Here is a 25105-nt window from a genome sequence, read left to right as displayed (position 1 = left end):
ATTTCCAAATCGAAGAGATGTTGCTTTGAACTGAGTTCCCGAATTTATGGGGAGCTTGTTCCGAGCTGGAGATATGAATGACTCAGGATTTGCTCCGCGGGTATTAGTGCATGAGTCGCGTGTACGTGTCAGTGGAGGTTCAAGAGGCGATAATTACTCGACAGAGTGTTTCCTATCAGATGTAGTCAAAGAGCGTCGACGTCAGAGTTTGGCTGTTTTCTGAATCCGTATCTCTTGGGAAATAATTATATCAAAACAAACAAACGGCCACAATGCTCAGTTCTTGTATGCCTGGGGTGCTCCGAAACTCCGACACTCGATCGTGATAGAGGCGTTGCAGGTGAGGAGCCCATTCATCGAACCAATGGCTTAGTTCGGCCATACATGTGCGGTAGTTCGGGTGCTGAACTCTTGGCTTTCTTCTCACTCCAAATGCAGTCACCTTGTTGAAAGCCGGACCAAGCACGGACAACATGTCCTGCAACTCTCGTATATGGTTGTCTTTGATCGATCACTAGGGGTCTCGAGACTCTCAACTCTTTCCTCTCCGCAAAGAATATAGCATGGACGCTTCTCCACACGCTGTTCTTAAAGAGCTCTATAAGGTAAGCGCGGAGGGCATATTAATAAGTCATCCTGAACATGGTTTGACGTTCGCAGTATCCGAGTCTTGCCAGTCTTTACTGGCCAAAGATCCTCTCCAGATAAGTGAGACAATTCTCTACAAGAACCTTGGCTATCGTAGACTCCGTCCATCCTCTTCTTGCCATGAATTTGACCAGCTCTGGCCTGTCCTCCTACTTTTCCAACGGCTTGACGACCTTCGGACTTCCCCACGGCGTCAACTACCTCGCAAAGCGCTTCCTAGGCAACTATACACGCCTTTCGAGCCAGGTAAGCGGGCTTGCATCTTCCAAACGAGTAGCAGCGCAGCGCAGCTATTCTCTGGTTACCTTCAAGCGGCCCTCTATGCAGGTATGAATGGCCGAGCCGGTCTCCGCGCCTGGCAGTGGTTGTTCATCTTTGACTTTGTCATCGGCGTCCCTGTGGGCATCTATAGATTCTGGGCCATCCCGGTTATACATCACTCGTCCAAGGCTCTGTGGCCCAAGCCGGCTGACAAGGCGCTCGCCATCTCGCGCATGGAGCATATAGAGCGCGCCCCCATGAAGAAGCTCACTTGGCCCATCTGGAAGCGGATTCTCACGACATGGCCTCTCTAAATGTTCTGTGCCATTTTTGATCGCCCATGTGCTTGGCATCCGCGTCTACTCCTACTTCAACCTCTGGCTGCGCGACACGGGTCGATGGAGCACGGAAGAGGTCAAGATCATCCCCTCGGCCGGTTATGGGCTGCAAATCATCTTCGCGCTCACCTACGCCTGGACATCAGAAGCTATCCAGATGCGCTGGCTGCTGATCATTGTCGCCTGCGTGATTGCAATGATCGGTACGGTGATCTTGTCTGTCTGGCCCGATGGAAATCTGCCAGCTATGATGACCGGCTGGTTGCTCACGTTCCTCGAAACTGGCGCGGGCGCGTTGATCATCACATGGATCCACGTAGTGTTGTCATACTCGGCCGAGCACCGCGCTATTCGCATTGGCATTGTTGATACGGCAGCTTTCACGTTTCAAGCATGGATGCCACTGTTTGTGTATAACACTGGGGAGGCACCGCACTTCCCGATTGGATATGAGATGGCGACAATGTTCTTTGGTCTGGAGATTGTCTTGACGATAGTCATCGCTTGGCTGGTCAGGAAGTATCCCATGAAAGCTTAAGGACCTTGGACTCGTATCCTGATCCGTACAGCGATACTGTGATCATGTAGGCTAGGGGAGCTTGGACGATTAGTATGCCGTGCCTTAGCTACATTTCCAAGTGCCGATTGAACCTGCTCCGCCCTCTAGGCTCTGGTCCAAGCCATTAAGCGGTGCCGGACTAGGCTGTTCAGTCTACCACATTACCCGGCGATGACAGCATCTGAAGCCCGGAAGAAAAGGGGTAACATCTTCCGTTGCCTAAAACGTGTAGGACGCGCTCTGACATTGGTGCGGGAATATGCCAACCCCTCCAGCGTACCCCATGGGGGAGTCGCCCATTCGCTCGGCAGTGCTGTGCATATGCATGAAGATCAATTCCCGATTTCTGGCAAGAGTATGGACTCGCATGCGAGTAGTATAAGTACAGACACGGCCACGCGAAGAGATGAACATGTTCTTGGACATGCTGCCTCACCAATCTCATCCATCATGAAGCTGCTCAACATCCTGAGCCTGGCGGCTGTGGCCGTGAGCCAGTACACAAATCCCGTCATCTATCAAGATCTAGCGGACATTGACATTATCCGCGTGGACGACACTTTCTACTACTCTGCGTCCACCATGCACTACTCTCCTGGCGCACCTGTTCTCAAGTCATACAATCTCGTCGACTGGGAGTTCATTGGCCACTCCGTCCCTCGTCTTGACTTTGGAGAAAGATACAACCTCCCCAGCGATCAATCTGCTTACGTGAAGGGCATCTGGGCCAGTGGCCTGCAGTACAGGAAGAGCAATGGCCTCTTCTACTGGTATGGCTGCATCAGCGGCGGCAGCAAGACCTATGTGTACACGGCCACCGACCCAGCTGGCGAGTGGACTCTGGCGGGCTCCCTGAACAAATGCTACTACGATTTGGGCGTCCTCGTCGATGACAATGACACCATGTATCTCGCCTATGGCGCTTATACCATTGGTGTTGCCCAGCTGTCCGACGACGGCTTGAGTGTCGTCAGGGGCCAATCGGTCTGGGAGGATACATCCTTCTACCTCGAAGGCTCACGCTTCTACCAGATTGATGGCCGATACTACATTTGGCTCACGCATCCGGCCAACGAACAGCACGTTCTGCGCGCCGATAATCCTTGGGGCCCATACACACAACACACGATCCTCCAGAGCATCTCCTCACCCATCCCTTACTCCGGCGTACCTCACCAGGGTGGCATCGTCGACACGCCCAATGGTGACTGGTACTACATGGGCTTTCTGGATGCCTACCCAGCCGGACGTCTGCCCGTCCTTGCACCCCTGAGATGGGAGGACGGCTGGCCATACCTCGTCACGGACAGCAATGGCGGCTGGGGACGGGAATACCCAATGCCCAATATTCAGACCGACAAATCCGTCAACCCAGTAGGACCTTTTACCGAGAACTTCCAGAACGGAATGAACGTGGAGTTTGAATGGAACCACAACCCGGACAACTCGGCCTGGTCCACTGGATCGGATGGTCTCACACTCAACACGGCTTCCGTCACGAATAACTTCTATCAGGCTCGCAACACTCTCACCCACCGGATCCTTGGTCCCAAGAGCTCGGCCACCTGGCGACTCAACGTGGGCGACATGGTCTCTGGCGACGTTGCGGGCGCGGTCATCATCCGGGATGAATCTGCCTACATCGGTGTGACCAAGGACAACTCGGGCTCGGTGTCCCTCGTCTTTGTCAACAACCTGATCCTCCAAGAGCAGAACGGTAGCTGGCAGACCACATCGGAGGGCAACACTGTCGCCACCGAGACACAGGGCTTGGGGGACATTGCGTCAGGAAACAGTGACATTTGGCTTCGCGTCACTGCTGATGTGACGCCCACGTTCGGGGGTAGCTCTACCAACAGTGCCGTATTTGAGTGGAGTACCGATGGTCAGAGTTTCAACCAGCTAGGTCCCGTGTTCTCGGTGCACAACCGCTGGGAATTCTTTATGGCCTTCCGATATGGTGTGTTTAACTTTGCGAAACAGCAGCTGGGCGGGAGTGTCTTGGTGAAGGAGTTTGACTTGCAGCTAGCGTAGTGTGAGAACATACAGATTGACATTGATTGAAATGAATGCCTCCATTGAGCTGTGATCTGGTGCAAAGAATAGCCAGCATGAACCATAGTCAGCCGTAACGGACATGTGACCTGTTGAATCTGGACCCTGGTAGTAGACGCTAACCAGGAGGCGGATTCGTTGAGATGGCAGAAGGGCACGTGAATGCCCTTTAAACTATTCAGCAATTCAGAATAAGCAGCCGCCGTCTCGAGCTACAGGATACAATTCATGCCGGTGCGGAACTCTCATACCTACAGCGCCTGATGTAGAATTCTGAGTTGCATTAGCCAGGGTGAATTGGGCCCCGGCGTCCCAATTAGCCTCAGGGCGAAAGGTTAAAGGGGTTTAAGTCAAAACAACAGCGAGACGCACAAACCTTCAGTCAAGTTCAAAATCATTAAACTTCAGTGTCTAATGTATATTAAAGCCAGGGAATTCGGCCAAATCCCCTTATCCATCTTAAACCTTTCACCTTCTCGAATATTTTCTACACCAAGATTTTATCCCAACGACACACTTTGCCACTCGTCGACAATATGAATTCATCATCGACAGTCCTCTTCTTCGACCTGGACGACACACTCTTCGATCGGTCCCACTCGATACTGGCCGGTCTGGAGGCCGTCAAGGCCGCCCAGCCAAGCCTGGCCGAGTTTGGGATCGAGAGGCTCGAGTACGTCTACCGAAAGAAAGTGGACTTGAAGTTCAAGCATCATTTGGGGAGAGTAGCCGAGCGCAGCGACGCCTGGTCGGAGCGTCTACGTCAAGTGTTCACCAAACTTGACGTCCCGGCCCCGAGCAACGAGGAGCTGAAGACGCTGCTGGAAATCTACGACGCAGCGTACAAGGCCAGCCGACAAGCCACGCACACCACGATTCAGACGCTCGAACAGCTGAAGAACAAGGGCTTTCGGTTGGCTCTGATCACAAACGGGGAGCATGAGACGCAGGCCGAAAAGGCGAAGGCTATTGGCGTCTCACACTTGTTCGAGGAGATTATCTCCTCAGAGGCGGCGGGGCATTCGAAGCCCGATGAGGAGATCTTTGAGTATGCCCTGAAGAGGATGGGGGGCGCTAATCCGTTGAAATGCGTCATGATTGGGAACGATGTCGTGAAGGACATGCTCGGTGGTTTTGCGGCGAACATGCAGATCATCTGGTACGATCCGCGCGCGCCTGAGCCCGAGATCATTTTCTTGTTCGGCAGCTCACGGCCAATTCCGGTCATCACAAAAATGCACCAGATCATCGGCTACTTGAAGAACTTGGGGTACTGTACTTGAAGCAGGCGACAAGTTTCCGCGACGTGGTGTCTGGTGTAAGAAAGGAGCTGACTGGAGCTGGTCAGGGCGGGCAGGAGTATAGCAGCGCATCAACTACCACGCTGCTGGCATACGTATTACGAATGTATAGCAAATGCAATTTTTGAAAGGAACTTGGCAGTCATTCTTCTAGGTTATTGACCTATTCCGAGCAGTGAACTCCTTTTTCTAACCGAACTTTCCATGACTACCTCCCCACCACGCGGATACTGACTGATGGAAAAAGTCCAACTTGCTGGCCCCTATGCCCGCCCGACGATGACATTGATAGCGTGATGCGAGAACTAGATATTTATTCTTTAGTTCAATAGTCTTGCCTTTCTATTGTAAACCATTTATCATAAGATACGTAGTAACCCATTTGTATACTTAAGTGGCGAGTACCGAGTAGTCGTTCAACGAACTACCCTAGAGCACTATTCCATCCGATGGTAACGAGCCTCCCACTTAATGAGGATAAATTGTGAATAAATAATAGCCGTCTTCGCGACTTCTATGGAGCCCTGAGTAGTATGCAATCATACAGTGCTTTTCATTATCCCGGCTTTCAACACCTTACGGTGTGTTGAACTGTTACGTGACCAGACATGTGTAGGCGTTAGTTACATTGCTTCTCGGCTCATTTGGCGAGACGCAGTACAAAACCTGCCATCTGGATAAAATCTCCCTGAGCTTGCAAGAATTTGGGATTCATTGAAAACTCATTTAACATCGAATGCCCATTGGCGAATCCCTCAACTCGGTCTGCGGCTCTCGCAGCGCCGAGCTCGCACCGATATAGCCGACCAGCTACCCCGGACGCGGGCCACTTGGCACTCCGCATCTCGTCCGCGCGCGCGCGGCACCTCCGCCTTTCGGAGCATTTGCTATCTGATGAAGCGCGGAGTTCCCTGCTCTTTTCTTTCCTCTCCATCTGCTTCATCATTGTCATGCTTCAGCCATGATCGTCCCCAAGTCACTCGCTTGGATCTACCAAGAGTCGGGTATTGCCTCTGTCTACACCACCGGTCGCGATGCCTGGCTCCTCATCCTGTCGCGGACGATCCGCATGTTCGCCTTTGGCGCCGTGTCGCTGACGATAGCCCTCTTCTTCAGCGAACTCGGGTTCTCTGACTTCCGCATCGGTCTCTTTCTGACGCTGACGCTTCTGGGTGACGTCGTGCTCGGGACGCTCATTGCGCTCATGGCGGACAACATAGGCCGTCGTCGCGTGCTCCTTGTGGGTGGCATCCTCATGGCTGTCTCGGGACTTGTCTTTACGTACTTTGAGAACTTCTGGGTCCTCCTCATCGCGGCCGTCGTCGGTGTCGTCAGCGCCAGCGGTAGTGACTTTGGCCCCTTTCGTGCGATCGAGGAGTCGATGCTGTCGCATATTACCACGCCCCAGACAAGGCCGTACGTCTTGTCGTGGTACATCACGGGCTCAACGCTCGGTTCTGCTGCTGGCACACAGGCGGCGGGACAATTTGTCGAGGCCTTTAAGAGCAAAGGCATGGTGCAGATCTATCATGCCACCTTTGGCATCTATGTCATCACTGGGTTCATGAACATGGTATTTGCGTTCCTCATGAGCAGCAAGTGCGAGGCGGAGAAGAAGGATTTGGTATCAGAAGACGTGGATGAGTTAGTCCAGGGGTTGCTCGGGGACTCGGACTCGGACGACGAAAGGGTAGGTCCAGACACAGCTGCAAACACATCCCGGATACCTGTCGCCCAACAATCGTCGTCGTCGTCGAAATGGACGTCCAAGTTTGCTCAAATTTCGGCACCTACGCGCAACACCATGTACAAACTGTGGTTTCTGCTCTGCATCGACACCCTGGCGGACGGCATGTGCAACCAGACCCTGACCAACTACTACCTGGATCGCAAGTTTACGATCGCCAAGACAACCCTTGGCAACATTGTCTCGGCAGGCATGATATTCGGAACCGTGGGAACTCTGTTCGCAGGGCCTTTGGCGCATCATCTCGGTCTGCTGAACACCATGGTCTTTACCCATTTGCCGTCCTCCATCGCCGTCGCGCTGTTTCCTGTCCCTTCGAGTCTGGCCATCACCATCATACTCTTGATCGTCCGCATGGGCTTGAACCCCATGGACCAAGCACCGCGTTCAGCCTTCATCGCTGCCGCCGTGAAGCCTGAGGAGCGGACCGCCGTCATGGGCATCACCAGTACGCTGCGGACTCTGGCGATGGCGGTAGGGCCCTCCTTGACAGGCATGCTGGCCGGAAGCAACAAGTTCTGGATCGCTTTCGTGGTGGGCGGTTCCTTACGGATCGTGTATGATCTGGGACTGTACGCAATATTCGTCAACATCGAGCTGCACACCCACGAGGCGACCAAAGATGTTGCGACGAGGGCATCGCTGGACGACGAAGAAGAAGCTGTCGAAATGCGACCCCAACCCAGGCGGGACGAGTGCCGATAGGGGAAATGACTCTGTTCATGGCAAGCCTTGCAACTAGGACAGCGGATCTATCCGCTGATGCGATATTTGAATCGAAATGAAGGGACAGTATGGCAGGACTCGATCGAGCACCATTCAATGAAGATCGCGATCATCTTCAATCTCCCACCGCCGCCTTCCCATCTCGTGCCGACCCAGGTTTCCTTGCCGACTACAGGTCGCGGCGATGGGTTCAAGATCCTTGCGAGCAGGACACCGTGTAAGAAGGTATACTCGAGGATCCTTCTGCATGTAACATAAAGCATTGCTAGTGAGCACCGTGGGTGCCCTGGCATGAGAAGAGTAAGGATGACCCGTTCACTGAACACGAGCGACCGCAAGAATGGCCAGGCCGAAAACACAAGCGGCAGAGCTTCATTGACGCACTATAACCACGCCATGCCGTCAAGAGGCAGCGCATCAAGCTCCGCTAGGTTCTCCGCTGCCTCGTCCTCGACACACCTGTCGCACGTGCACTTGAAGCGGAACTGCTCTCGCACATGCTCCTGTCTACTCGCCACCGTCTTGCGGGCGGCGAGGTCAAAGTAGGTGATGGTGAGCTCCTCGCCCTTGTCAATGTCTCGCGCCGCCGTGTATACCATGCATCCACGCGTGTCGGGCGCATGCGCCACCTGTTTCCTCGGTTAGCCCACGTACTAGTCATGCCTGCTCCCGTCAGCGGTGGTACATACACTTGGCTCACACGAGTGGTTGAACATGGCAGCCCTGGGATAGAGGCTGAGCCCGTAAGATTCGCCTCTTGACACCCGTTGTCCGACTACGCTCAATGGTCCAGTCGCAGTTGGATACAGTCCAAAGGTGTTCGTCTCTTCTTTGCATATCAAGGCGACCATTTCGCCCAGGTTGAGTGCACTCGGCAAGCACTCTTTATCCATCAAATAGGTCCCCGCCAGTCGTTTCCAATGTATTAGCTGCTCTTCAGGCCACGAGTCGAGATAGTGGCAGCATTGCAGAACGGCCTCCCAACCCCAGGCGAATCGGTCGTTTCGAGGGCGGTGGTTGGCCGCCACGCCCGGCTGGAGTTCGAGGTTCCAGCCCGCCAGCAGTCGAACGACGTGCCAAAGCGTGATAAAGTTGTAGTTGAACTCGTCTCGGCGGCATGTCTGGCCTTGGTGCTTGAGCCATCGGCATTCATAGTTGTGGCGCTTCAAGTCGTCAGTGTGGCATTTCGGTGAGCACCAGATCACATCACTGTCGCAGTTGTGGGCGCATTTCACTGTCGATGAGTTGACTTCTGAGCGCTGTGAGCACGATAAATTACTGCATAGTAATGACTGTCTGCCGTTTTCTGACACTGGTATCGGTACGATGGCGTATGGTGTGTCTCTGAGGAGGATCGTGCCCGCCTCTATCGATGCCGCAGCGCGCAGCAGTCTGCCTTTGTGCGGATCGTTGTCTGGGATCAAGGACGGATGGACGAAAAAGTTCGAGTCTTGTCGGTTAGCTGATGATAGCACGGGTCTGAGACCCTTTGTGAGCCTAGGAGGCACGGCAACCTGTTGAGTCTTCATTTCAGGACGGGGAAAAGACAGGTGTGTAGAGAACAGGAAATGAAGACAGAAAATGCAAAGGAAATGCCACGGCAACTACAGGCGGCGGTCAGGAAATAACTTAGCCAGGCACAGTGAATTTGAGGCGTTCCAGGCCCTGAGGCTAGAGATCTGGACCCTGAATTAGACCCCGTTCTAGAGGCGGGACCCTGAATTAGAGATGAAGCCATCGAGGGATCCGCTCCCTGGCGCCATTTTACCAATCAAACGTTGAGAGAATATAATAAGGTCCAAAGAAACAGAGTGAATCCTGATAGAGGCCTTATCCGAGTGATAGCTAACTGCATCCGGTCACAGGGAGCACCCGTGTCTTGAACAGGTCGTCTGATTCGCGTGCGTCGATGATGCTTTCTTCTCTTCCCAAACCCACTCAACTTACTTCCGCTTACCGCCCTCCCCCAATCAAGGCTCAACATCTCGAATAGCACCCAGAGTCATGTCAGTGAAGAACGTCACACCACCCGTCTTGGACGTCGTCGCCGCCCCGTCTGGGAGATCGCAAAAGTCCTCAAACGAACCGGCCTCCTCCCATTTAGCCGCCAGCACCTTGTCATTGTACTTGTCCAGCGGGCACGAGCGCCCAGGACCACACGCGCAGCCAGCGACTGGGTACACGGCGTCGTTGAGCAGCAGGCGCAGGTACAGCGTGCCGTCGCAATTGAGGCGCTCAAACGCCACGGTGCCGCGCATGGGGTTGTTGCGGCTCGACACGTAGATGCGGTCCTCGTCCATCGAGTCGGCAGGAAGAGGGGCCTGGTGGTCAAAGATACCCAGGTTCGACGCCAGTTGATTGATCTGGTTGTCGTGGGTGAAGGCGACGGTCAGCTGGCCCACGACGTCTTCGCCATTGTCGGCGCCTTGGAGAGGTGTCTCGGGACCAGATTGGAGAATGTCAATGACACCTTGAATCACAGGCAGCATCACGGATGAGTTGTGGTAGCTCCCAGGGCCGGTGCCATAATAGTAGCGGAGATCCTGGCGGTATTCGTACTGCAGAGTCTCCTCCTCGGTGAATACACCACAGAAGGGGCTGGTCTGGCGGGTGATCTGCGACTCGAAACCGCAGAGGTAGGGGAAGTTGCTCACATCGTCCGCAGTGAGAGCCAGGTCGCCATCAATCAGCTTGTTGAGGCGCTCCGCGATAGGAGGCAAGTAGATCTTGTCCCAGACGTCGGTGTACCCGGCGCCAGAGCGGTCGTTGTACGTGGGGCAAGAATCAGAGGTCGCCAGGGAGTTGCCCACGGCGGACGGGTCCTTGGCCGCGATCGGCTTGACAGTGCCCAGTGTGGTTGCGTTGGGACCTCCATAGCCACGGGCAAAGAGTCTGGCTGAGTCGACGGTCCTCTGGTAGTCGTTGGCCCAGACATGGAAGGGTGAGCCGTACTTGTACCAGCCTGGGTAGCGCGTCCTCAGCTCAACGCCAAAGTGGTACCTGATCTGTCAACATGCGGGTCAAAAGTGTTGCGCATATGCGCAACAAAAAGGATCCATGTTTCATGCGACTTACAGCTCATCATAGCCTCCTGGGGACACCTGGGCTAGCTGTTGTGCCGGGTCATCAAGGACTGGCTCCCAGCTCGGCAGGAATTCGAGCGACCCCGAAGCTGTGAACTCGTGTTCTTGAAACTACTTTGGTCAGCACTGCTTTGCATGATCGTCGGAAAGCTCACCTTCTTGTGCAATTCAACCCAGCCATTGTAGGCGCCAGGGTCGGGGTAACGGCTGCCATGGCGCGAGATGTACACAGCCTGGTCGACCTTGCAGCCCTCTGGAACCTCATTGGAGATACCAAAGACGTTGGGGCCTTTTCTTCTCAGCTCTGGGTCATGTCTAAAAGTTGGTCTTGCAGTCACTTACCGGCAAACCAGGGGCTGTTGGCACCAAGGTGGTTCAGAGGGTTGAACTCGGCCGCGGCAACGCCCACCAGTGTTGTCAAAGCTGTGACGGACTTCATGATGACGACTGTATCCTGATAATCTGCGTGCTTGTGCCAGCAAGATGCAATTGACGGCCAACGTCTTTGTTATATGCTGGCACATTTGACCCTGGTCGAGTCTGCATTCGCCGTATCACTCTTGGCATCATGAAATATCACTCGTGGCAGGGGCCTGCGCGTACTTCGTACATGTTGATTCGAATGCAACCTGAGCCACGTGGGTGATGGTCTATCGAAACGCCTATGCTGAGAATGCTCACGTCGAGTATGATTGACCAGGTCCCCCGGTTGTGATACCGCGATACGTACATCCGTGGATTCCGTACGTACCGCCTCTTCTATTTAACCGATGGTAAAGAGTTCTTCCTTCCAGACATGTAAAAGCCGCACCTTGCCATGTGTAGCGACACTATTCAACCTCTAGACAGGAAAACTACTATGCAAAAGCATGGACTATTTCGTGATGTTTTCCGTCGCATGACGCACGTTTTCTGGAGGCGCCTTACCAGTGGTCAATGCGCAAGGATGTTTGGGGACGGCATCGGAGATTGAGCCCGTATATGTTTATCTGATATGGGCTTCCCCCGAGGAAGACGGGGATGATTCCCACGGGTTCATGTGCTCAACTTGGTTGGGCGGTCAAAACACCAAAAAGCCGGCATGGGGGCCGGCCAAGGATGCTACCACAGCGGCGGAGGCAGGGGTACGTATGTCAATGTGCCATATGTCAGGAACCTCGGCACAATCATACAGCGATCACGCTTTGAACATGGATAAATGAACAGCTGAACTGACCTTACCCCTCACGACTGTCCCGCCACATACTTGACGAATTGCCCTCGCAGGCCGCCCTCCCTCACTCGAGAGCAGCAGACCTATCCCGAAGATGCAATCGAGCATGCAAGCCCGGTTCATCACAGCGATTCATGCGGCAGTGCTGCGGGCAAGACACTCAACGCACGATGTACCTCGACAACTGCCGGATATGGACATGAAAGCCGTCATATTACAGTACTATAGGCTCGCCATTGCGTAGGCAGGTCACGACCTCACCTCAGTCGCGTATAAAAGATGTCCATCGTCGTTGTCGTCAGTCCTCGTATCGTGAGTGAGGTCAGACAGATTGCCCAAGTCAAGAATTGAACCATGGTCGCCCTCTCTGTATCTCTGCCCTCGGCAGCCGTCCTGCTCCCTCTCTTCATCCAGGCCTCGTCCGCCCAGTCCTCCGGCACATTCAACTTTTTGACCTACAATGTCGCTGGACTGCCCCCCATCTTCAACGACAACGGTGTGCCGGGCGACAAGGGCACCAACTCCAACCTGATCGGTGCCCAGCTCGCCAAGGGTGCCTATGACATTGTGCACATGCAGGAGGACTTCAACTACCATGCGTACATCTACGCCACGGACAACCATCCCTTCCGCACGCCCACCACGGGGGGTGTCCCCTTTGGCAGCGGCCTGAACACGGTGGCCAACTTTGACTGGGACAACTTCCAACAGGTCAAGTGGAACAAGTGCAATCTCAACTCGGGGGACTGCCTCACTCCCAAGGGCTTCTCGTACATGCGCATAGAGATCGCTCCTGGCGTCGAGGTCGACCTGTACAACCTCCATGCCGATGCTGGGTTCGTGCTGCTGCTCCTCCTGCCGATTCGCGAAACGCCGTACTGACTTGTTCACAGAAGCGACACGGGTGATTCTAACGCCCGTCGCGCTGGCATCCAGCAGATCCTGAGCTACATCGATGCCAACTCGGGCGGTCGTCCCGTCATCATCGGCGGAGACACCAACGATCGCTGGACGAATGCCGCGCGCAGCGTCGACCTTTTGACGGATGCCGGGTTCGCAGACTCCTGGGTCGAGCTCATCAAGGGTGGGAGCTATCCGACGGCTGGTGCACCTGCAGATGCCTGTGCGGTGCCGGCTGCTTCCAACAGCTGTGAGGTTGTTGACAAGATCTTGTAAGTTTGCTTGAATGCTGACTCGAAAAAATGTCTATTGGAGAATATTGCTGACGGATTTTTCAGTTACCGCCCAGGCGACCTTGTCACGCTTGAGGCGACGCAATGGAGCTACCAGTCGAGCTCCTTTGTTCAGCCAGATGGCAATGTCTTGTCGGACCACAACCCTATCCTGGTTGAGTTCTCTTGGACTTCCTGAATGGATGAAGGGCCAATCAAGGTTCTTAATGTCAAGTTGCGGTTTGTCTCGAACAAGAGTTCCTGTAATTGAAGTGACATAATTTGGATCCGTTGATTTCCCTTCATACAGTGACAATGTCACCTCATCCAGCTCAAAAGATCATGATTCGTGAAGACCTGTGACCTGCGAGAATCGAAATATTCTGCTGGCTGCAAGAAAATTCAGGTTGGCAAACGCTCGGAGCATCGATTGATGGACTGGGCTGACTCGTCGACGACTGGAGAGTGAGAGACTGCAGGGTAAGCAGCGAGAAGGCATCTTCAAAGTTCGAGTTGGCTCGAGTCCATGTCACGATGAGTGCAGCATCCCTCTTGCTCCTTTTCCGACTGCCTCATTATAGACTCGCTGATCCAGCCCTATACAGCGGCGACATCAGCCCGTCCCCAGACTTCCGTTGAGCCGTCTTATCCACTTGGCACAAGATTTCTCTCCGACTTCAAGGGCCCAAGCCCAGCCAAGCGTCAGCGGAAGCCCAACCCCAAGCCTAGACCTGTCGTACCTGCAGGTCGTCACTCGCGCTAAGGGCGCACCATCGATTTTGGCGGTGCTAGACTGACAATATTGTCCAATGGACCCCTAATCCTCCTATCGAATGCGGCAAGGCCACGCGAAAAGGGGACGACCCAGGTGATAGCAGGTCTTGGTGTTATTTCCACATGTTGCGTGTGGCGTTCTGGCTAACGATGGGCGACTTCTTTCGCGCAGTGAGCACCATGTCTTCTTATCTCGTTCTTTTCCAATACGCGTACTTGTGTGACGATTGCTTGCTATAAGTTGCGAGTTCCTCGTGACAATCTACCATCTTCCCGCGCCCGAGCCAGCACCAAGTCGACATGACTGTCATTACCAGGACCAACCCGATCACGCGACACCGCGCAGGAGGTGAGATACTGGTCACCGGCGGCGCTGGCTTCATTGGGTCAAATCTCGTTGACGCCCTGTTGGAGGAAGGGTGCTGGCACGTCACGGTCCTCGACAACTTTGAGGACTTCTACTCCCCCGCCATCAAACGGGCCAACCTCGCGGCGCACCATGGCAATCCAAACTTCACATTGTACGAGGTCGACATACGGCACAAGGAAAACCTGCGATCGGTCTTTGAGGAGAACAAGTTCGATACCATTGTCCATCTCGCGTCAAAAGCTGGTGTGCGTCCCTCGCTAGAGCGTCCAGGCGACTACGTCGACACAAACACCACGGGAACGTTGAACCTCCTGGAATGCGCGAGAGAATTTGGCGTGGGCACCTTCGTCTTCGGGTCGTCCTCCAGCGTGTACGGTCTTAACGCCAAGGTCCCCTTCTCCGAGGAGTGCAAGACGTCGCAGCCAATCTCCCCCTACGCTGCGTCCAAGACGGCCGCCGAGCTGCTCTGCCACACGTACGCGCATCTGTACCAGATTCGCTGCGTGTGCCTCCGTTTCTTCACCGTGTACGGCCCCCGGCAGCGCCCCGACCTGGCGATTCACAAGTTTGCGCGGCTGATTGCCGAGGGAAAACCCATTCCCGTCTTTGGGGATGGCAGCACGCGGAGGGACTATACCTATGTCGACGACATCATCCAGGGCGTTCGGGCGGCTTTGGACTACCGAGGCTCGCTCTATGAGGTGTTCAACCTCGGCGAGTCGCAGACGATTGAGCTGGGTCAGTTGATCGCTTTGCTCGAGCAGAGCATAGGGCGTACGGCCAAGATTGATCGTCGCGGCGCACAAGCTGGCGATATGGCTGTGACATATGCCAACGTGTCCAAGGCGAGTCGGCTGTTGGGGTACAAGCCCACGACGAACATCAGACAAGGGATCCCCAAGTTTGTAGAGTGGTTTCTGGATCAGCGAGCGTAACACTGTAAAGATCAATGCATTAATGTTTTTTTCTTTCTCTTCCGCCACTTGTCGTCCTGCTTGTATATCCATGTCCCCTTGCCGTCAATGTGTAGATAGACCCATGCATAACATCCATGAAAAATCATTGCGCGCTCGCCATCACATACAAGTCAAGGATGTCGCCTCAAAGGGCTCATCCAGTAGATTTACAGGATTCTCTTCGATCTTGCCCCTTCAAGAGGCAGGTCGCGATTGTCAGACGGGTCGACGTGGACCTATCGCCTCTCCCTCGATTGGGAAATTTTGGGGGGTGATCTGTCGTTCAGACAAGACAGTCTGGTCGGGATTTAGTTGCTGCAAAATCATTGCAAACGTCTGTGGCAGCGACAGCCCGAGCCTCACTAGACGCAAACGCTAGCGCCCGGCACTCTCGAGCAGTGCGTCTTTATAATGCTCAGCAAGATCGTCCCTTAATTGGATGCCTGTCAGGTGTCAGCATAAGTACCAGCTGGACAACACGCACTCATCCACTCACCCGCTTATCGACGGTAGATCCCTCCACAGTCTCCTCAGACGAGTCGTCGGCCTTCGACTCCGTGGCGTCCTCGGCAAGAACCTCCAGGGACTCATCCACCCGTTCCTCGCCGTCGTGCTGCTTCAGATAGTCCTCAACCAAAGCGGGATCATGCTCCTCACCCGCACCCTCAATTGGTGCCGCGACAGAGGCATCGGAGTGCTCCTCTTCCTCCTCATCGTGCTCCGCGACATAGTCGGCCTTGATGCCCTGATCCGACTGGCTCTGGGTGGTGGTCTTGCCCGAGTTCTCCGCGAGGTCCTCGTGGAGCCCGTCCCCGGCGTCGCCATCCTCCAGGTGGTCCTCGATATGGTCAATTTCCTTGAAGTGCTCCGGGTCGTGCGCCTTGACGTATTGCTCCTGCGTCAATTCGGCGCCGACCTTGGCCTCCTTCTCCTCGGTGACAGAGTCCTCCGCCGTGGTCGCATCACCAGATGCGTCCTCGGCTTCCGGAACGCGCAGCTCGGGGCCCGTCTTCTCGACCTGTGGCTTCACGACGTTGGACTGCTCGCCATCCTGCTCGGCAGCCTGCGCATGTGACTGGGGACCCTGAGCTGTGGGGATCGCCACATCAAGCTGGGACCGGGGGAGAGAGATGTAGATGAAGAGCGAGAGGGTGACGACTATGAAAATAATGAATGTGCGGGACACGCGACGCATCCCTACGAGGTTACTCATTGCTCACGTCCACCGAGACGTCTTCGATGGAATCATTCAATCAAGACGGAGATCCAGGATTCCAGCCAGCGCCCCCTGAATAATTTCAAGGTCACTCATGCGCAACGCGGGGCCGGATCAACGTGCGCGCCGGAGGTGTCGCGTGTCGCGCGGTCACGTGGTCGCATCGCATCATCCAGGCACCGTTTTTGGACTTCATCTTCACATTGGGATTCAGACACTTTTTCATATTCCTCGTTCAATTCGCATAATCTCATAGATAAGTCAATCGCTACCTAATCACCCTCCAAGACCACTAGACCTGGACTCACCAGCCACACTGTTTCTCCCATCTAAGCCTGGGTAATCGCTACCTAATCACCCTCCACGACCACCCGACCTGGACGCACCAGCCACACCACACCGTTCCTCTCATCTAAGCCTGGGTGAGGAGACCAGGGCGGTAAGGCAGAAGGACATACTCGCCGCCCGAGTTGGGGGCGCGACCCTGGTACAAGAACTGCAGCTTGCAGGGGTTCACGGGGAACGTCTCGTCGGCCGAGGTGCGGATCAGCTCGCCGTGGCTGATGTCGTTGGTCCAGGTGACGCCCGTGTTGGCCTTGCCGGCGAAGGGGTTCTGCTCGGTGGCGGCGAGGGGCGTCCACTGGCCCCCCAGGCTGCTGGCGGTGAAGGAGCGGAAGTAACGGCCTTGCGAGCCGATGGCCTCGACGATCATGAGGTAGCCGCCCGAGCCCTCGAGGGAGTAGACCTGCACGGCCTCGAACAGGTTGTTGGTCGAGTCGCTCAGGACGACGGTCGAGGAGCTGCCAAAGTTACCGGGAAAGTTGCCGATGGGCATGCTGGCCCTGTAGATCTTGCCATTGTCGCCGGCGAAGAAGAGGTACATATTGTTGGCGTCACCAATCAATGTTTGGTCTATCGGACCAGTGCCTGAGCCTGTGATGCTCCCAGAGAAGAGAGGCTGCGCGCCTGACCATCCGTTGGGGTTGGTAGGGTTGCTCGACGTCTTGTAGGAGAACGCGGTCGGCCCCCACTGATACGCCAGGACCCAGATGTTCTTGGGGCGGAAGAAGAAGAGGGTAGGCGCGACGGTGCCCTGGGACATGGCGGTCTGGGACGCCGAGCCCAGCTGGGAGATGTCGCTGACGGGGCTGAAGGCCATGGAACCCCACTGGCCGCTGTAGCTGGCGGTCGTGGCGTACACGAGCTGCTGGCCATTGTAGGGCGCAACCGTGAAATCCTTGAGGGCAGCCCAGCCATTCTGGGGCTGAGCGAGAGCGCCGGTCGATGTCCAGCGGAAGGACGAGGGCAGCGAGCACTGGGCGAGAACCGAGGTGGCCGGTGCCAGGAGCGCGAGGGTGTTCAAGACGCTGAACTTCATTGTGACGGAGGCTTGGGTTGAAGAGTGGGATTGTCGATCAGGGTGGGAAGGCCGTCTGGGTCGATGGACTGAGAACACCAGGATGAGGTCCTGGGGATGGTCGAGTCTTATACTTCCGAGGCCCAGCAAGCCCCACGCTGTTTCGAAACGTCGTGGCCAGCCATGCAAAGATGCTCGGCCATGACGGTATGCGGGGGAACTACGCGGAGAGCGGAAGCTTAGACCAGAGCGCCACGAATCGCCTGGTTTGTGGAAATGCTCTATGTACGTGCGAAGAGAAGCACGATGCCAAAAGAAGCGAGTATTCTCTGTTCCTCCGTTCCTATTCCAGTAAACTTTCTGTGCTGACGTGCCAGTGGACAAATCCAACTACCGGTGTCTCTCTACCCCACACGACGACCAAGCGCGCCAGTTAGAATGGTGCTTTATATAGGGCTCGTCCCCTGTGATCAAGCATTCTAATTTCTGATTCTTTGTCTGCTTCCCTTGGTATTGATGATGGGGAAAGATTTTGGATTTATCCATATGGAAGTGCAGCCAGCGAGGCATCGACAGTATACGCGCTCCAACGAAGACAAGCCGATTCACGCACGAGACTGTAATGTTGACGGGAGCATCAGGCAATTGCTCGATGATACTATCATTTTCGGTCTCATGAAACATCTACGTGTTTGTAGAACAGGTGGTTGTGCGGCCACCGGCACCACGTTTCAACTTTCAAGCATGAAATGAAATGCGAGAACCAGGGGCCAGCCGACTTGATAAAATGCTATCGTGGAAACATGAACCAGATTCAAATGGGCTCAAATGGTGGAGATTCCGCCTTCGGCAAAGTTCCGCTCGTCGCACCATTCAGGGGTTTCTTGCTAAGAATTTAAGAAACACCAAATCGTTCATCTACCCCAGACCGTAGTCTGCCGGCAGTCCGACTGCTCCGGCAAATGTCGAGCAGGATATTTACCGGGGTGCATTGTTCGTCGGCATTGACGTGCAGTGACACGACGACGGGTCATGGGGTCTGGCTTGATTGCTTCATCTAGACAACGGCACTCTGTCTCCGAGTTGGTGCATAAGTGGAGGGTCAAGCTCCGAGTTGTTTGCGGCATAATCATGCGGAAACAACGACGAGTATGACCCCAGATTGCGTGGATTTTACCCGCTCTTCCACCTCCTCCTGCGACGCCGTGCCTCGGCCGCTGTGCCATCCCATGCGCAACGTGTATCAGCCCCTTGTCTAGGACGCACCGATTGAGCCATATTAACCGGCATTTGCACGCATTGTACAGGCATCGGGGACTAGGCGCGCCAATCAGCTGGATACGTCGGAGAAAAAGAATCGACATAAACTTGTCGTGTTTGGATCGACAACGCACGCCTGTGCAAGTGGAAGTATCCGCGAGCATGGGGCGATCTTTACTTCACGACGGGGTATGGAATCGAGTTGACACAGATGGCATGAAACAGTCGAATTCATGGAACAGGAGGAGAGATGATGCTATTACGTAGAGTCGATGGGAAACGATCTATGCTTGTTTCTGAGTATAAAAGCACCAGTTACTCTGGTGCTGTAGAATTCCGAGCTTCTAGAGTACACCAGTTCTTCTCGCTTCAGCCCGTCTACCTGTCTTGCCCTCTTTAGCGTCTATATACCCATCCATCAATTGTCATCATGAAGACCTCTGCCGTTCTCCTCGCTTTGCCCGCCGCCTTGACGACTGCGCTGCCGGCCAGCCAAGGCGCCAAGGCCACCCGGCAGGCTGCCGCCAGCATCCACGACGCGTTTGTGGCTGCAGGCAAAGATTTCTTTGGCGTGGCGACAGACCAGGGCCTCCTCCAGAGTGGGAAGAACGCTGCCATCATTCAAGCCGACTTTGGCCAGGTCACGGCCGAGAACTCGTGGAAGTGGGGAAGCCTCGAGAGCTCCCAGGGCCAGTACAACTGGGCGCCCGCCGACTTCCTCGCCGACTGGGCCACGGAGAATGGCAAGAAAATCCGCGGACACACTCTCATCTGGCACAGCCAGCTGCCCTCCTGGGTCGAGGGCATCCAGGACGCCGACACGCTGCGCCAGGTCATGCGCGACCACATCGCCACCGTCGCTGGCCGTTACGCCGGCAAGGTGGCCCACTGGGACGTCGTCAACGAGATCCTCAACGAGGACGGCTCCCTGCGCGACTCTGTCTTCTCCCGTCTCCTAGGCCAGGACTACGAGTTCGTCCGCATTGCCTTTGAGGCGGCCCGTGAGGCGGACCCGGCCGCCAAGTTGTACATCAACGACTACAACCTTGACAGTGCCGGCTACGGCAAGGTCAACGGCATGGTATCCATGGTGGAGCAGCTCGTCAACGCCGGTGTGCCCATTGACGGCATTGGCTCCCAGACACACATCTCGGGTGGTATGGGCTCGGCTGTGCAGGGTGCCCTCGAGCAGCTGGCGTCGGCGCCCGTGGACGAGGTTGCCATCACGGAGCTCGACATTGCCCAGGCTCCCTCGGATGACTACACGGCTGTGGTCCAGGCTTGCCTGAACGTCGACAAGTGCAGGTCCATCACTGTATGGGGCGTGAGCGACGCTGTGAGTTTCTTGTCTTTGATATGAATTTTGAATCTTGCTAACACACTATAGGACTCCTGGCGCCAGGGAGATAACCCTCTCCTGTTCGACAGCAGCTACAACGCCAAGGCTGCTTACGATGCTATCATCAACATTCTTTAAATGCATTTTGCGCTTCTCATGGTGGAGAGGCATGCTCGATGCAAAGCTTTCCGCCTTTCACTTCATGATCTGTACAAATATTGGTGCTCCAGGGTTGAGCCTAGCTCGTTCAGTTATGACCAGTGTGACGAACTATGAAAACACCTTCTTGAGATTCTTGTGGCGCTTCATGTGTGATGTGCATTTGTGATAATATGTGACTTTAGCTGCCTTTTCCCGTAGTAGCCTCGCATAAGAGTAGCAAGTTCCTAACTTCTCTTCCAAATAATCCCATCAGCTTCTGCGCAGTAACCAGCCTTGTCTGCTGGTTTGTCCAAATGTGTCCTATTCAGCCCTGCGTTCACGCATACAAAACCACACTCAGACACAGTAGAAGGACCATAGGAAACCAAGCATTTGAAAAATTACACTCTTACTAAGATACGAGGCAATAAGACCTATTGTCGTCCAACCTCGTGCTTCAGTCAAACGGTCTTAGTCGATACTGCGCAGATGCCTACCCTATATATGGTCATTAATTCCATTCTCGTTGTGTTTATTGAGAACTATTAGTACGCACAAAATCTCGCAGACCGGTAGACAATACACCATTTCTCCCCGGCGTAACACTGCTGAGTTCTTGACTGGGTGGTGATCCTGCCGCATTATTGCGTGTTTCGCGGAAGAAATCGAGGACTTCCAAAACGTCCACACAAATGAAATCTCATTAGGATGTCTGTTCTGCGCTTACCCAGATCTCCCAAGAATTTGTAATGCTGACCATGGATTGACCAAATCGATATCACTGGCTGCCCAAGTTTCCAAACAATGCATTTGTGCGTATTCTCACAGTTCGCCTGATACCCCTGGCTGCTAGCGTATGCCGTGTCGGAGGTTAATTCGTAACATGCCCCCCCACAAGTCCTCCAAGGCCCTTAAATTTCCGATCGATAGTTTGTGAGGGTCTAGACTCTGGGACTGGACCTCAGCTGTCCCGGCCAACTCAGTCGACGGCAGTCAGCACTTTATTTTCCGCCCAGAAAGCGCTGAAACATGACGCGTTTCGACTGACGTATAAGGCACAAACTCAAAAACTTTAGCAAAGCACCAGATTGCGTGACCCTGTACACGATGGATCCCAACGACCAACAAGTCTAAACTGGCTTATTAACTTGAGACGCAAGACGCTAAAAGACGGACATGCCTTTGCTTGGGCTTGTCTTGGGGGCAAGGGGTCAGCTTCACGTACTTACGGTTTCTGGCGATGTTTGGAGCGTTGATGATGACGGCTGGACACCTCTCATCAACCTGGCCGGCGATGAAACAATCATTCTGTTCACTCAATAACCCTGTCCGGACTCCAATCCCTGCCAGGGTGTTCTCAACCTTCCGGCACCATGTTAATCGCTGCAAGCTCTCGACGCCAGAGTAGAGTCAAATATAAGAGAGCGAGGGCAGCCAGGTTCTATCAAGCAGCAACCACCATTGTGCTCTGTCCTTCACTTACAACATTCGTTTACAACGCAAAGGCTGGGCCTTACATTCTTTTCTACAGCAGATCTACTTGCTCTTAGCTTTCCAACGGTCCAGCACTTTGTCTCTCCCGAACCCTCACCATGCAGTTCTCGCTCGTTGCTCTCGCGGCCCTCGTGCCCTATGTGTCCGCTCACTACTTCTTCGACGTCCTGGTCATCGACGGCCAGGAAACCTCTCCCAACCAGTACATCCGCTCCAACACCCGTCCGGAAAAGTACAACCCCACCAAATGGATCAACACGCGCGACGACATGACGCCCGACATGACCGACTTTCGCTGCAACAAGGGGGCCTTTGAGTCCGCCGGGCAGACCGAGACGGCCACCGTCCAGGCGGGCTCCACGCTCGCCATGAAGCTGGGTGTCCAGGCCACGATGCAGCACCCGGGCCCCGCCCAGGTCTACATGTCCAAGGCCCCCTCCACGGCCCAGGAGTACGAGGGTGACGGTGACTGGTTCATGATCTTCCAGGAGGGCGTCTGCAACCCGGACGCCGACTTCACCAAGGACGCCTGGTGCACGTGGGACAAGGACCGTATCGAGTTCACCATTCCCTCGGACCTGCCCGATGGCGAGTACCTGATCCGCGCCGAGCACATTGGTCTCCACGGTGCGCACGTTGGCGAGGCCGAGTTCTACTATGCGTGAGCATGCCCCGGCTCTGGGAGGCCAGTTCGTTGCTGTTGGACAAGAGAAGTGACAAGTAGCAGCTGCGCGCAAGTTTCGGTGACGGGTGGCGGGGATGGTGTCCCTGGCCCCACGATCCAATTCCCTGGGGGCTACAAGCAGGATGATGAGTCTTTCAACTTCAGCCTCTGGAGCGGCTACCGGGAGTACCCTCTACCGGGTCCCGGTGTCTGGACCGAGGGCGACAGCGGTGCCGGCTCCGACTCTGACGCCAGCGAGCCTTCTGAAGCCCTTCCTACAACAACTGTTGAGGTGCCAGTCGAAGAGCCCACTGCAGTGTCTACCGCAGTGTCTACCGCAGAGCCTTCTCAAACCCTTCCTACGACACCTGTCGAAGAGCCAGTCGAAGAGCCCACCGCAGTGTCTACCACAGAACCTACCACGGCTCCTACCGCAGCTCCTACCGCAGAGCCCGACAACGAGCAAGGTAACAGTCCCGAGCAGGGCAACGGAAATGGCGAGGGCAACACAGACGACGGAGCCGTGGTCGACAAGCCCGACTTTTGCACCCGCCGTCGCAAGATGAAGAAGCCCAGCCGCGCGTTCCGACACGGCCGCCGCCACCACCGTCGCTGATCTGGCCTTGTCAATCTCGACGTTGGCAAGTTCATGATCAGTGTAGGGAGATTGGTCATGAGCTGCGCCCATGCGCTGGTCCATAGGTGTCCTGGTTGGCAGGCGCACCTTGGCTTCAGCAATGTAGAACTTCTTTTTCTTCTTGGTATATAGCACCAGTTCAGTTCCAAATACATATTAGTTGCATAGACCGCATGTTTTGGCACATTCTTTTCTTGTGCTGCTCTCTCTCCTCGCGAGCTAATTTGGGGATGAATTAGACTTGAAGTTGCTTTCTAGTTGTAAACGGACCGTTGCCAAGCAGGTGTAACAACAGCTGGCGTCAGATAGGCCCGAAGTTCGCTTCATCGACCATACTCGTCAGCCACGCACGCTGCGCTCCATGCCCTGCGTAGGTCATCCTCGAACTATGCAGTCCGAAAAAATCGAAAAAATCAAAAACATGAAAGACCAAGGCTCAGCAAATTCATCGCGCAGGGCCGAGAATGGTGGTGTTGCTTTCAAGTTGCAATGATGGCCCACGCGGCTCTGTTGCAGGAGCAGCACAGGACAAGCCCAATCTTGTCAGCGTCCAGCCGTCGACGTGGATGGTGAACAAGGGCTGGAGCTGAGATATATTTGGACGAAGTTCTGATCAAGGCTGGTCTAAATTAGACTAGCATAGGACAGTTGAGGATGATGTCCATTGACAGATGCTGATCGACGTGTCAGCAAGTGATGGGCAGGGAACTCCCCTCGTCCGAATCGCACGGATATCGCGAGATGCGACCCATTGATCAGCGCGTCTGCCTGCAGATCTTATTATGCATGATCAAACTCTGATCCCAGAATAAGCCTCGCTTTTTCGCCCTCCCTGTTCCTTTCCGAAGACAACTGCGATGCGGTCAACTGTGCCATTGCCACTCAATCCCAGTATGAGCCTCTGGTGAACAAGACGCCTCGGCAGCTTCAATCTCACCACACCTGGAGCCTCGGGAAATTGGCACGGAGCATCGATGGTTATAACTCATGTGTCGGATGTGAGCGTCGTTGATCCCCGCCGTTCGTGGTGGGTGGTGCCAGTGGGTGGGTGGGGGAAACAGTCGGCACCATCCGCACCATCAGTCGGACAGTCCTCGGCTCACGGTGAAGATCTGCGTCGAATCGGCGGCGGCGAAACGGCTTGATCACTTGCCTGACCTGTGAACAGGCTTGACTCCTTTTGACAGCGCGAGCTGACGCGATATAATTGGTGGACTTGGTGCATCCGTGCGGGCTGCGATCCCAAGCAAACTTGAACGCCAGGAACAAGTGAACGAGAGAGGACAGAATCACGAATTCCTCCAGCGTGACCGTGCCGCGCGGTCTGTCAGTTCGTTGCCAAGGAGAAAGGCTCCCAGATGCAAGCCACAGGCAGATCAAGGCATGCGGTTGGCGGCCGCTCGACTCATCTCGTTGAGCGGCTAGTATCGCGACTGGAGCTTGGCTTGCGTGTGCCGCTGCCGCATCCGCCATCCATTTGAATTGATCGCCCAGCTTTGCTGCGGGCAGACACGCACGATATGGCAACGTGAGAGACAGGATAGTATTGGCGTCTGCGCAATGAAAGCGATCCAGCCCAGTACGCAACGTACTACCTACGTACGTGTATGTTTGGTCTTTGAGCAGTAGGAGGGGCTGCTGGGGTACGTGAGGATTGGGGCGTCTAAAACTCGACGGTTGATGCATGTCCCTGCATGATGGGCCGTGAACAAGTGCTACCCGGTGCCCGCTGCAGGCTTGAACTTTCCAATAGAATTGTCGGTGCGAGAGACTGGAGACCGCGGCGGAAGACAC

The 25105-nt window shown here is 54.9% G+C and overlaps 12 protein-coding genes across 12 annotated transcripts; 8 read left to right on the top strand and 4 right to left on the bottom strand.

Moving 5' to 3' along the window:
- Positions 1-977: 977 nt before the first annotated feature.
- F5Z01DRAFT_669655 (uncharacterized protein) lies at positions 978-1785 on the top strand (the record flags this gene model as incomplete). The annotated part of the gene is made up of 2 exons (XM_046264449.1): positions 978-1102; positions 1197-1785. 2 exons carry the CDS (start codon positions 978-980, stop codon positions 1783-1785), a joined length of 714 nt encoding a protein of 237 aa, XP_046122844.1.
- A 471-nt stretch (positions 1786-2256) lies between these two features.
- Positions 2257-3840, top strand: F5Z01DRAFT_632011 (glycosyl hydrolase; the record flags this gene model as incomplete). Its single annotated transcript, XM_046261830.1, has 1 exon — positions 2257-3840. One exon carries the CDS (start codon positions 2257-2259, stop codon positions 3838-3840), a length of 1584 nt encoding a protein of 527 aa, XP_046122843.1.
- A 492-nt stretch (positions 3841-4332) lies between these two features.
- Positions 4333-5349, top strand: F5Z01DRAFT_641778 (HAD-like domain-containing protein). Its single transcript, XM_046262595.1, has one exon. The coding sequence runs from the start codon at positions 4398-4400 to the stop codon at positions 5142-5144; it is 747 nt and encodes a 248-aa protein (XP_046122842.1). The 5' UTR covers positions 4333-4397; the 3' UTR covers positions 5145-5349.
- Positions 5350-6060: 711 nt separating this feature from the next.
- F5Z01DRAFT_9420 (major facilitator superfamily domain-containing protein) lies at positions 6061-7816 on the top strand. The gene has a single exon (XM_046267241.1). The coding sequence runs from the start codon at positions 6124-6126 to the stop codon at positions 7612-7614; it is 1491 nt and encodes a 496-aa protein (XP_046122841.1). The 5' UTR covers positions 6061-6123; the 3' UTR covers positions 7615-7816.
- On the bottom strand, positions 7639-9164 carry F5Z01DRAFT_684915 (uncharacterized protein; the record flags this gene model as incomplete). The annotated part of the gene is made up of 2 exons (XM_046265951.1): positions 7639-8264; positions 8325-9164. The coding sequence occupies 2 exons, from the start codon at positions 9162-9164 to the stop codon at positions 8019-8021; spliced, it is 1086 nt and encodes a 361-aa protein (XP_046122840.1). The 3' UTR covers positions 7639-8018.
- Positions 9165-9605: 441 nt separating this feature from the next.
- Positions 9606-11157, bottom strand: F5Z01DRAFT_669650 (multiple inositol polyphosphate phosphatase; the record flags this gene model as incomplete). Its single annotated transcript, XM_046264448.1, has 4 exons — positions 9606-10635; positions 10711-10829; positions 10874-11007; positions 11061-11157. The coding sequence occupies 4 exons, from the start codon at positions 11155-11157 to the stop codon at positions 9606-9608; spliced, it is 1380 nt and encodes a 459-aa protein (XP_046122839.1).
- A 1128-nt stretch (positions 11158-12285) lies between these two features.
- On the top strand, positions 12286-13302 carry F5Z01DRAFT_669649 (Endonuclease/exonuclease/phosphatase; the record flags this gene model as incomplete). The annotated part of the gene is made up of 3 exons (XM_046264447.1): positions 12286-12767; positions 12825-13103; positions 13170-13302. The coding sequence occupies 3 exons, from the start codon at positions 12286-12288 to the stop codon at positions 13300-13302; spliced, it is 894 nt and encodes a 297-aa protein (XP_046122838.1).
- A 479-nt stretch (positions 13303-13781) lies between these two features.
- Positions 13782-15435, top strand: F5Z01DRAFT_9371 (NAD-dependent epimerase/dehydratase family protein). Its single transcript, XM_046267229.1, has one exon. The coding sequence runs from the start codon at positions 14178-14180 to the stop codon at positions 15180-15182; it is 1005 nt and encodes a 334-aa protein (XP_046122837.1). The 5' UTR covers positions 13782-14177; the 3' UTR covers positions 15183-15435.
- F5Z01DRAFT_9347 (uncharacterized protein) lies at positions 15409-16483 on the bottom strand. Its single transcript, XM_046267228.1, has 2 exons — positions 15700-16483; positions 15409-15646 (listed from the first exon to the last, which is right to left on the bottom strand). Exons 1-2 carry the CDS (start codon positions 16414-16416, stop codon positions 15635-15637), a joined length of 729 nt encoding a protein of 242 aa, XP_046122836.1. The 5' UTR covers positions 16417-16483; the 3' UTR covers positions 15409-15634.
- Positions 16484-16630: 147 nt separating this feature from the next.
- F5Z01DRAFT_9042 (putative alpha-L-Arabinofuranosidase) lies at positions 16631-17982 on the bottom strand. The gene has a single exon (XM_046267204.1). The coding sequence runs from the start codon at positions 17795-17797 to the stop codon at positions 16832-16834; it is 966 nt and encodes a 321-aa protein (XP_046122835.1). The 5' UTR covers positions 17798-17982; the 3' UTR covers positions 16631-16831.
- A 1484-nt stretch (positions 17983-19466) lies between these two features.
- On the top strand, positions 19467-20513 carry F5Z01DRAFT_678840 (family 10 glycosyl hydrolase; the record flags this gene model as incomplete). The annotated part of the gene is made up of 2 exons (XM_046265474.1): positions 19467-20372; positions 20424-20513. 2 exons carry the CDS (start codon positions 19467-19469, stop codon positions 20511-20513), a joined length of 996 nt encoding a protein of 331 aa, XP_046122834.1.
- A 1595-nt stretch (positions 20514-22108) lies between these two features.
- Positions 22109-23145, top strand: F5Z01DRAFT_678839 (glycosyl hydrolase family 61-domain-containing protein; the record flags this gene model as incomplete). Its single annotated transcript, XM_046265473.1, has 3 exons — positions 22109-22671; positions 22735-22904; positions 23018-23145. 3 exons carry the CDS (start codon positions 22109-22111, stop codon positions 23143-23145), a joined length of 861 nt encoding a protein of 286 aa, XP_046122833.1.
- Positions 23146-25105: the final 1960 nt, after the last annotated feature.

The sequence above is a fragment of the Emericellopsis atlantica genome (genome assembly GCF_019669845.1).
Source record: "Emericellopsis atlantica unplaced genomic scaffold F5Z01scaffold_1, whole genome shotgun sequence".
Classification (NCBI taxonomy): Eukaryota; Fungi; Ascomycota; class Sordariomycetes; order Hypocreales; family Bionectriaceae; genus Emericellopsis; species Emericellopsis atlantica.
This window is presented reverse-complemented; position numbering and strand designations above follow the sequence as displayed.